The sequence below is a fragment of the Oncorhynchus masou genome, chromosome 22, assembly GCF_036934945.1.
Source record: "Oncorhynchus masou masou isolate Uvic2021 chromosome 22, UVic_Omas_1.1, whole genome shotgun sequence".
Classification (NCBI taxonomy): domain Eukaryota; kingdom Metazoa; phylum Chordata; class Actinopteri; order Salmoniformes; family Salmonidae; genus Oncorhynchus; species Oncorhynchus masou.
The window spans coordinates 26,821,579-26,833,668 of record NC_088233.1 but is presented as its reverse complement, the minus strand read 5'-3'; the positions used below and the strand labels follow the sequence as shown (position 1 = coordinate 26,833,668).

At 42.7% G+C, this 12,090-nt stretch overlaps 1 protein-coding gene across 1 annotated transcript; it reads left to right on the top strand.

Annotated features, from left to right (window-relative positions):
- The first annotated feature begins 4,977 nt into the window (after nucleotides 1-4,977).
- LOC135508685 (achaete-scute homolog 1b-like) lies at nucleotides 4,978-6,823 on the top strand. The gene has a single exon (XM_064928916.1). It carries the CDS (start codon nucleotides 5,278-5,280, stop codon nucleotides 5,887-5,889), a length of 612 nt encoding a protein of 203 aa, XP_064784988.1. The 5' UTR covers nucleotides 4,978-5,277; the 3' UTR covers nucleotides 5,890-6,823.
- Nucleotides 6,824-12,090: the final 5,267 nt, after the last annotated feature.

Below are 12,090 nucleotides of genomic sequence, written 5' to 3'. Positions count from 1 at the left end.
TTCTGGAAGGTTCTCCCATCTCCACAGAGGGACTGTAGAGCTCTGTCAGAGTGACCATCGTGTTCTTGGTCACCTCCCTGACCAAGGCCCTTCTCCCCCGATTGCTCAGTTTGGCTGTGCGGCCAGCTCTAGCAAGAGTCTTGGTGATTCCAAACTTCTTCCATTTAAGAATGACGGAGGCCACTGTGTTCTTGGAGACCTCCAATGCTGCAGACATCTTTTGGTACCCTTCCCCAGATCTGTGCCTCAACATAATCCTGTCTCGGAGCTCTACAGACAATTCCTTCGACTTCGTTTTTGCTCTGACATGCACTGTCAACTGTGGAACCTTAGATAGACAGGTGTGTGCCTTTCCAAATCATGTCCAATCAATTGAATTTACCACAGGTGGACTCCAATCAAATTGTGGAAACATCTCAAGAATGATCAATGGAAACAGGATGCACCTGAGCTCAACTTTGAGTCTCATAGCAAAGGGTCTGAATACTTATGTAAATAAGATATTTCTGTTTTTATTTGTAATAAATTAGCAAAACATTCAAAAACGTGTTTTCGCTTCGTCATTGTAGGGTATTGTGTGAAACTTGATGAGGAACATTTTTTAGTTAATCAATTTTAGAATAAGGCTGTAACGTACCAAAATGTAGAATCAGGGAAGGGTTCTGAAAACTTTCTGAATGCACTGTATAATCATATTTCCTCCTTTTTCTAGATTCATCTGACCTCTCACCCACAGGTCATGAGTAGGAAGCGTTGGTACCACACAAGGGTGAAAAACCGAAAGTCATATCACTGTCTTTTACTATTTTAGTCTCTATCAATACAAGCACTGCGGCAGTCTAGTACTCTCTCATCGCAAGGGAGCCTCTGTTTTGCATATTCTGACCTATTCTAATTCCACCATCACCTTAAAGCTATTTTCACTGCCTCAGTGAGCCTAACCAAGTCATCACACTCTGGTTTACCTGTGTTTTGTTCAAACTAAATTCAGTCTTAAACCTACATTACTGTCGGAAGTTTACATCCACTTAGGTTGTTGTCATTAAAACTTGTTTTTCTTTTTCAACCACTCCACAAATGTCTTGTTAACAAACTATAGTTTTGGCAAGTCGGTGAGGACATCTACTTTGTGCATGACATAAGTCATTTTTCCAACAATTGTTTACAGACAGATTATTTCACTTATAATTCACTCTATCACAATTCCAGCAAAGGACCTTGTGAAGATGCTGGAGGAAACAGGTACAAAAGTATCTATATCCACAGTAAAACAAGTCCTATATCGACATAACCTGAAAGGCCGCTCAGCAAGGAAGAAGCCACTGCTCCAAAACCGCCATAAAAAAGCCAGACTACTGTTTGCAACTGCAAATGGGACAAAGATCGTACTTTTTGTAGAAATGTCCTCTGGTCTGATGAAACAAAAATAGAACTGTTTGGTCATAATGACCATTGCTATGTTTGGAGGAAAAGGGCGGACGCTTGCAAGCTGAAGAACACCTTCCCAACTGTGAAGCACAGGGGTGGCAGCATCATGTTGTGGGGGTGTGTGTTTTGCTGCAGGAGGGACTGGTGCACTTCACAAAATAGATGGCATCACGAGGAAAGAAAATTATGTGGATATATTGAAAAAACATCTCAAGACATCAGTCAGCAAGTTAAAGCTTGGTCGCAAATGGGTCTTCCAAATGGACAATGACCCCAAGCATACTTCCAAAGTTGTGTCAAAATGGCCTAAGGACAACAAAGTCAAGGTATTGGAGTGGCCGTCACAAAGCCCTGACTTCAATCCTATAGAACATTTGTGGGCAGAACTGAAAAAGCGTGTGTGAGCAAGGAGGCCTACAAACCTGACTCAGTTACACCAGCTCTGTCAGGAACTGATTGTGGGAAGCTTGTGGAAGGCTACCCGAAATGTTTGACCCAAGTTAAACAATTTAAAGGCAATGCTACCAAGTACTAATATAGTTTATGTAAACTTCTGACCCACTGGGAATGTGATGAAAGAAATAAAAGCTGAAATAAATAATTCTCTCTACTATTATTCTGACATTTCACATTCTTAAAATAAAGTGGTGATCCTAACTGACCTAAAACAGGGCATTTCTACTAGGATTAAATGTCAGGAATTGTGAAAAACGGAGTTTAAATGTATCTGGCCAAGGTTTATGTAAACGTCCGACTTCAACTGTGTACAGTATGCTCCACCATGCCAGTCTCAGGAATGGGGAAGCAATACTCACTCTAGCTGAACACTTCCCTCTTCCTGCTCGTTGGAAATGTTGTTTTGCCCTGGTCCGTGATGTGTCTCTTTGTAGGAGCAGGCCCTTGTGGCTCTGTGGTCGTGTGAAGGCCTCTGGATTGACACTGGGGAAGGATGTAGCTCCCTCATCCAGACGGTATAGTGCAGTTTTCACATCCCTATTCACACACAAACATGCACGCTCACATGCATGCACGCACGCACGCACACACACACACGCACAAACCCACACGGATGTCAAGGGGCTATAATGAAGGGGACCTGTTTCTGTGTTACACAGGCCTTTGGTGGAGAATGGACTAGAGTGGATAGAGGTTTACTCAAGTGTGTGTTAGGGTTAAAGGATTATTTCAGAAATGTTTAGGAAAATTTCTTAGTTGAAATTGTCTTCTCGCTTTAGCTTGTGATTAGCATTTCTCATACCTGGAAGTCAGTCTATTTCCACAAAGAAATGTATGAAAAATGCATGAATACCAGTAAGATAGTTTGGGCACTGGATTGGGGCCACTCTTTCAGTTTACCAGTTCCAGTATATCTAATTTATTCAGCATTTTGCAGCACTGAGAGGAGTATTGTTGAGCAGACAATCAAGAGAGAAATTCTGTACCCCCAAGGCTCCTGTATTATAGGGAGCTTTTAGGGGGAAATCCACACTGCATCTCCTGGGAGACTGAGAACTTCAGAAACAACCACCTCTCTCTATTTTTCTCTCTCTGTTCCCCTATTTACCCTTCTGCTATTCTATATATCTGTATACCTTTCTCTCTGTCTATGTCGGTCTATCTCTGTCTCTGATTCTCCGTCTCTGTCCCTCTCACTCTCCCTGTCTTCCTCTTCTATCTAAATCGACTGGTAAGAATCAGTATCTACTGTAACTCTGTAAAGTACCCCAGAGTATAGACTGAGTAAAGACCTCTGATACTTTATACGTATAGGCTGTTTTCATTACTATGAGCACTGAGGATCATGAGGATCATAAACAGATGTACTGTACAGACCCACACTGTTTGGAGGTGGGTTTTGCATCACTAGTTGGAACTAGTTCAAATCAAATCAAATCACTATCTAGTTTCACCACCAGGTTCAATTTTGACCAGTTCTGACCTGCCAATCATAATAGGCCAACACAACTAACTGTCGGTTATAGTTTCTGATATTGTTTTGATATAGGCCTACTACACATTGGGAAACAACTATGAAGCACAGCTGATGTAAACACCTCATCCATATTCCCTATCATCACTTAATAGATCGATCCCATACTAGCCTATTGTGTTCTTGTGGGTGCATTATTTTAACTCAGAGACATATAATAATCAAAAGCGTAACAGGCAAGTGGCCTATACAAGTACGTTTTTTTGAGAAACCATAGCCCCAATCTTGAACGTTTGCCGCTGCTGCTCTCTACTGTCCGAGTCTTGGGAAAGATAATAGGATTGTACAGCGTGATTATTTATTTTCACCGCCAGAGGTCACTACGTGTTCATTTGGATTCATTCCCGAAAGCAACTTGACAAGATATTCGACGAGATGTCTCGTTGAAAGTACTTTGAGATAACAGCACATGACACAGAGAAACGGAGAGGGCTATAGATTTAAATGTTAGACTCTTTGTTGAAAAAAGCTCACTGAATAAACTTGTTTTGTAAGAGCGGGAAATGTTGCTAGTTATCCGAGCGCTAAAGTACAAAATGTTGAACATATGAAAGAATGAGAAATAATTCTGTATATTGTCCTATTTAAACATTCTATAGAGGATTAGTGTTGTGCAGCCGTTTGACCATAAATAACATAAGGACTGTTACTGGAACGTGCGGTCCAATCGAATGTGGTGCTGAAAAAGACAATCCATCAACCACGTTGAAACTCGCCTAAAACGAAAACACAAACTTCAGTGTGGTACCTGAAGTTGTATATTTATTAATACTTCAATGTGCGTAATAACTGAATAATTAAATAGGCTTAGTTAGGCTATAACATATTTTCCTAAACACCCAAATCCATGTATGGAATACACTTTTTACGCATGACATTTGGGGCTTGCATTTAAGAGGTGGAATGGCACAGAATCCAACAGAAAATCAGCTGCCAATATATCCAAGCAGTAGATGCTTGTATATCTACGCAGACAATGTGCACCCATAGAGCACTAGTTTTGGGGGGTCATTACGCACGGCAGCGATATGCCATTTGCAGACATACCCACACGTCATAAACATTATGTTTACCTTAAATTAATCGTGTTTCTATGCTACTTCTATAATGGCCAATTATTCTATACAGAGACACGCTTGCCATTTATTTTTCTCTCTAAGGCTGTAACCTGGATACCGGAGAGAGCGTCTTTGGTATTTGGGATTTTAAAGAGTGAGAGGAGAGGGGTGGAGTGGGGGAAGACTGATAATTTGAAGACTTGCCAGGGGTATATTGTCAAATTCAAAAGGCATTTCAAAGAACCAAACCATTCCCCTTTCTTCATTCTCTCCTTTTTTCTAATTATTTCTCTCTATTTCTTTATTTTCTCCGGGTTGCAGTCCGTTTGAATCCACCAATGGGCTTTCAAGTTGGAGACATTGGAATGTAAATGAGCCCAGCGCGTGCTCCTGGCGCAGTGAAAGCTCTGGATTGTTTACTGAGCTCCCGGAGCCACGCGCCTGGCTCGCGGAGTCGGCTAGCAGATGAATCACACAGCAGCGGGCGGGGCCTCGCGGGGAAGCGTGCGTCTCCAACGGGTGGGGTGTGTGGGGCGCGTGTTGAAAAAGAGGAGTGCTGCCAAAGTTTGGGTCAGATCGGCTCTTGAAGTAAGCAAGCGCAGTCAAGAAAGACTTGGACACCAAATAGTCACAGCGCGCTCCAGCTATAGCCACACGGCTCCCACGCGAAGGACACGAGAGCAGTGCTCTTCAAACCTCTGTCTATTTTTTTTAAATCTCTTCTTCCACGGAGTGTCTTTCTGTGAGGCTGCGCTGTTGCAACCCACATCTGTCAGTAGCCCTGTCTCACCACCAACCAACATGGAGACTACCACCATCACCACCACGCAAATGGCGCAGAACGCATACACATTTGGACTGATGGAGAGGCGCACCACCATTACCTTGCACGCCCCAGCGCAGGAGTGCGCTCTCCCCAATGACACCATTGCAGCCGGTTACCAAAGCAAGACCACGGTGCTGAAAAGACAGCGCTCCAGCTCTCCGGAGCTCCTGCGCTGCAAGCGGCGGCTCAGCTTTAACGGACTCGGCTACTCCATCCCCCAGCAGCTGCCCGTAGCCGTGGCCAGGCGGAACGAGCGCGAGAGGAACCGGGTCAAACAAGTCAACATGGGCTTCCAGACGCTGCGTCAGCACGTGCCCAACGGGGCAGCCAACAAGAAGATGAGCAAAGTGGAGACGCTACGGTCCGCCGTGGAATATATCCGAGCCCTGCAGCAGCTACTAGACGAGCATGATGCGGTGTCTGCCGCCTTCCAGTGCGGGGTGCCTTCCCCTACCATCTCCAACAGCTACTCGGCCGAGCCGGAGTCACCCCACTCCACCTGTTCCTCCGATGAGGGGAGCTATGAGCCCCTGAGCTCCGAGGAGCAGGAGCTGCTGGACTTTACCACCTGGTTCGACAGATATTGAGACACACCCAGGTCGCCTAATTGTCGTTACCACCCAACAGCACCCGTGTATAAACAGGAGCGTATTCAATCAAAAGGGACTCAAAGTTGAAAAGAATGACAAGTTATTTGATTCACTCTGCAGGCGAGACACCCGTGGACACACTCTTGGCACCGACTTTCTCTCTCTCTCCCATCGCCAGGCAGCGTCTGCAGGTACAAGGCAATGAGAAGGGAAAGTAACTCAGAGTTACGGTTGCTATGCTACAAGAGACAAGAGAGTCGAACTGCGCTTGGGTTCCCTTCGGAATAACAGGGTAGAGAGACTGTTCGCGCACTCATGGACAAAGCGTCGAAAGACGAAAGACTGCACTTCGGTGACGCGTGGAATTACGTTTTTATCGATGACTTTGAATACGAGCAATTAGCGAATGAAACAGCAGCTGTGGAGACTGCACAGTATTTCAGCGGAAGTGCATGGTTGTGGCTCCCAAGTACTTTGCTGTCATTGGCAGTTTCACACGAGAGCAAAACGGCCTATTTTAACTGCCTGCATCTGCTGGGAAGATTGTATCGAAGACGTACTTTGGTGCCCATTGTCTGAAATTGAAATTCTTATTTGTTCAATAGCCTATAAATACTTATTTTTGTTAATTGAGATAAACTAAACAAAGTTCTGCAATAATGAAGACTGCCACTTTGCTGACCGTGAGTGCGCATGAGATAGCCATGACTGGACCAGTGGACAGTTAAATTGGCAAGTATGTCTGTGTCAAGCCATTGATCAGCAATAGACCTCTACAGCTTCCCGTGAATGATTGAAGGGTTTTATGTGGGATGGAGACCTTTATCAATGTATGCACTTGCTCTCCGTTTCTCGTAGACTCATTTGACTCAGATTTTAACAGATATATTTTGTGTAAACATTTTTTTATGAATAAAGATAACTATATTTATATAAATTGTGTGGTGTTGTTGCATTATTGTGTGGACACGGTTATTTGTAATCAGCTTTCTCAAATAGTAGGTAGCTTAGGCCTGACAGGCTCACAAATAATAGGCGACCTGATTTGATTATTATGTAGGCACACCTGACATATAGGCTATTTCAAATCAAATCGTATTTGTCACATGCTTCGTAAACAACAGGTTTAGACTAACAGTGAAATCCTTACTTAACGGCCCTTTTCCAACAATGCAGAGTTAATGTTAAAGATTAAAAAATATTAAAATGAAAATAGAAAGTGACATGAGGAATAAGTACAAAGTGAATAAGGAATAACAAATAATGAGTAAAACACAACATGGCTAGGACTATATACAGGGAGCACCAGTACCAAGTCGATGTGCATGGAGTGTGGCACAAGGTAATTGAGGTAGCTATGTACGTATAGGTAGGGGTAAAATGACTAGTATATATAATAGACTCAAATATATCAAATACAGAGGTTCTGTACTGAGCAAACAGACACTTCTTCTGTGGTTCTATTCAAAGGCTTAGTCTGACCTTTTACAGAGTTGTTTCGACACACAAGGGAAAACTGCGCAGCTGTGTGAGTGCTCAATAACCATTTAAAGACGTGCATATATACCTTGCGCTTTGTCTGCATAGAGAACAGGGAGATTCATATTACTGCATTGTTTCTTTTTCATGCGCTCTCTCTTTGCCCAACCCAGAGGGCCTGGAGCAGATTGGGTGGGAGGGTGGGAGAAAGAGAGAGAGAGAGAGAGAGAGAGAGAGAGAGAGAGGGGGGGGGTATATAGTCTACTATTCACTTTCCTCAAAGGGGTAGGCCTATAATCACTTTGAAATATGGCTCAGGGAACGTCAGGAAGACAATGCAGCGGGTCAAACATTCTTATTGGTCGATTGAGATCAATCAAAAAAACTAACTGGGGTTGTAGACTACTTGTATATTTGACTGTGTTTTTCAGGGCACATAGAACCCAATCAAGACTGCAATCTACCGAGAAGTGGGGAGCACACCCCATTGTGCACAACATTGAGTGGCTTTTGTGCCTCATTTTCCTTACACTCTTAGAAAAAATGGTTATTTGAGGCACTATATAGAATTTTTTGGTTCTTTGGACGAGATTAAAGAACCTTTTACTAAAAAAGGTTATATATACATTAAGCTATATAGCCTACCCAGTGAAGCCAAAGAACCTTGAGGTTTCTATCCCTAGGCTACCCCAGAGTGTAGCCTAATGGGGATTGTTTTTAAATCAACAGCTAACAAAAGCTAACCCAGTCACATCAAACTGTGAAATGACAGCTAACATTCCTTTTTAATTTGTTATAGTTGCTTTCCGTTGACATTGATATCCATTGTAAAAATGGCCAGCTCATCTCCTTTCCAAGACCCTAACTTTCTTTTGGTTTTCTTATTGAAATAAGGTCACGCCAATTATCCTAATTTTATTAGCCAATCAGCAGCCTTTTCCCCTGAGACTTATGGTAATACCGACCAGGCAGGCCCTCAGGCAGTCTGTAGTTTCCATTTTTCTCTCCTGTTTATGCTACTTTCTCAGAAAAATTGCTTTTCTTTCTGATGTTTTATTGTGCGTGCAGCTAAATGTAAGTGACAAAATCCTGATGTCTTGTTGTTTGGAGCTAAATAGTGTCTGTTGTAAATATGTACCATTTGTATTAAACCTTCTAGCTACTTTGCGTACTCCCGCTAGCATTAGCATTATCATTGTCATCTGTAATGCATTACAATTTAGCATGCGTATTTACGATTAGCATTTGTTAGCATTTGTCTGTGGTGCTAGGCTATTTTCAGTTATAGATCGCTCATTCTTATTAGGTTTTATAATGTGTAGATATTTCTTATTTTATTTTTTTTACCTCTTTTTCTCCCCAATTGGTAGTTACAGTCTTGTCTCATCGCTGCAACTCCCGTACGGACTCAGGAGAGGCGAAGTTCAAGAGTCATGTGTCCTCTGAAACACAACCCAACCAAGCCGCACTGCTTCTTGACAAACGCTTAACCAATGTGTCGGAGGAAACACCGTACACCTGGCGACATGTCAGAGTGCATGCGCGCGGCCCGCAACAGGAGTCGCTAGAGCGCAATTGGACAAGGACATCCGTGCCGGCCAAACCCTCCCCTAACCCGGATGACGCTGGGCCAATTGTGCACCGCCCCATGGGTCTCGGCCAACTGCAACAGAGCCTGGATTCAAACCAGGATCTCTACTGTTACAGCTAGCACTGCGATACAGTGCCTTAGACGACCGCGCCACTCGGGAGGCCCTGTAGATATTTCTACGTTGCTCTACTGTTTCTTTGGGGTGGGTATCATTTGTGGAACGTTCCAACAGGAATCTGTTCCAAAAACTTTGTAAAGTACAAGGTTGCAAACAAACAACACATACAAGGTAGCATGGTCAATTCCCCTAACAAACTAGCTGCCGAATAGGCATCAACTCACCATGTAGCTTATTCTTAATGTTTGTCCATAGGCTACCAGAGTGAGGAGAGACATTTTTCAGAATAAACTTGTTGAGTGAAAAACGTAATGAAATAGCCCACTCCCTACGTGGTATCTAATTCTGCTGCTATACAACTTTGTATGCGCTGTTTGTTGGCAACCTTGTTATTTACAATGTTTTTGGAACAGATTCCTGTCGGAATGTTCCACAAATTATACCCACCTGTGTCTTTTTGCATCTAGCATGTGTTTGGGTCCACAAAGCCTGTTTAGTTTGTTGACACGCAAATAGGCATATTTCTCCCATACTATGCTATAGCCTAAGTTCTCATCTTCTTTACAGAATCACAATTAGTATTAGAAAGAGTGGTGTTGTGTGTGTGGATGTTCATTCAACTCTTGAACTGGAACTACTGCTTCCCGTGTTCTGAATGGACACCCTGTGGTGGTTCTACCCGGCCTAAAATCCAGCACCTACGTTTTTTATCCCTTTTTATTGGTCCATCGAATTCATAAACATCCCATATTCTTCATCCATATTAGGCTAATGATGCTGCTGTATGATTTCGCCTGGTCCAAAAAATTCCAATCTGACGTCAGACAGGTTAGCTTTCATTAAGGGGAAGATCGAATTCATATTTTGCAACATTGTTTCTGAGGTCTGAGTGGCAAACAGCAAGATGTATACAAGCATGTGCTGTTGGAATCTAAACCCTACCGACAGTTGAAGTCAGAAGTTTACATAGACCTTAGCCAAATACATGAAACTCAGTTTTTCACAATTGCTGACATTTAATCCTAGTAAAAATGCCCCGTCTTAGGTCAGTTAGGATCACCACTTTATTTTAAGAATGTGAAATGTCAGAATAATAGTAGAGAGAATTATTTATTTCAGCTTTTATTTCTTTCATCACATTCCCAGTGGGTCAGAAGTTTACATACACTCAATTAGTATTTGGTAGCATTGCCTTTAAATTGTTTAACTTGGGTCAAATGTTCTGGATAGCCTTCCACAAGCTTCCCAGAATAATTTGGGTGAATTTTGGCCCATTCCACCTGACAGAGCTGGTGTAAGTGAGTCAGGTTTGTAGGCCTCCTTGCTCGCGCACACTTTTTCAGTTCTGCCCACAAAATGTCTATGGGATTGTGGTCAGGGCTTTGTGATGGCCACTCCAATACCTACATTGTTGTACTTAAGCCATTTTGCCACAACTTTGGAAGTATGCTTGGGGTCATTATGCATTATGATGACCCATTTGCGACCAAGCTTTAACTTGCTGACTGATGTCTTGAGATGTTGCTTCAATATATCCACATAAATTTCTTTCCTCATGATGCCATCTATTTTGTGAAGTGCACCAGTCCCTCCTGCAGCAAAGCATTCCCACAACATGATGCTGCCACACCCCTGCTTCACAGTTGGGATGGTGTTCTTCAGCTTGCAAGCGTCCCCATTTTTCCTCCAAACATAACAATGGTCATTATGGCCAAACAGTTCTATTTTTGTTTCATCAAACCAGAGGACATTTCTCCAAAAGTACGATCTTTGTCCCCATGTGCAGTTGCAAACCGTAGTCTGGCTTTTTTATGGTGGTTTTGGAGCAGTGGCTTCTTCCTTGCTGAGCAGCCTTTCAGGTTATGTCGATATAAGACTTGTTTTACTGTGGATATAGATACTTTTGTAGCTTTTTCCTCCAACATCTTCACATGGTCCTTTGCTGTTGTTCTGGGATTGTTTTGCACTTTTCGCACCAAGGTACGTTCATCTCTAGGAGACAGAACCTGTCTCCTTCTTGAGCGGTATGGCGGCTACGTGGTCCCATGGTGTTTATACTTGCATACTATTGTTTGTACAGATGAACATGGTACCTTCAGGCATTTGCAAATTGCTCCCAAGGATGAACCAGACTTGTGGAAGTAAAAAAAAAAAATCTGAGGTCTTGGCTGATTTCTTTTGATTTTCCCATGATGTCAAGCAAAGAGGGACTGAGTTTGAAGGTAGACCTTGAAATACATCCACAGGCACATCTCCAATTTATTCAAATTATGTCAATTAGCCTATCAGAAGCTTCTAAAGCCATGACATACTTTTCTGGAATTTTCCAAGCTGTTTAAAGGCACAATCAACTTAGTGTTTGTAAACTTCTGACCCACTGGAATTGTGATACAAGTGAATTATAAGTGAAATAATATGTGTAAACAATTGTTGGAAAAATGAATTGAGTCATGCACAAAGTAGATGTCCAAACCGACTTGCCAAAACTATAGTTTGTTAACAAGAAATTTGTGGAGTGGTTGAATAACAAGTTTTAATGATTCCAACCTAAGTTGATGTAAACTTCCGACTTCAACTGTATCATCCAGCACACATAAAAAAAAAGGCAACTGTTGAATGTAGCCTATGATAAGTGAAGCGAGATTCTGAATAGCATCAGGTCTATCTGTGAGAGGTCAATGCAGGGATCAGATATGTGTCAGAGAGCGAGGCCCTCCATTCAATCACGTTCCGGCCTTCCACCTGTGTAAAGGAGAAAGGTGTGGTGAGGTCTATAGGTAAGCCTTGGTAGTAATAAGTCAGCCACTGTGCTTGTAAAATGGTGAATTTGACTTTATCTTGGCACGCATTGCCTTTCCTCAGAGAGCAGATTCACCTGCCTGTGTTTGACCGCTGATATGCTTAAAACATGCACACTATTGAGACAAGTGGCTTAAAATGGTCCTATGGAAAGATACTCCAATCTCCGCTGTGGAGCTTTGCAGCTCCTTCAGGGTTATCTTTGGTCTCT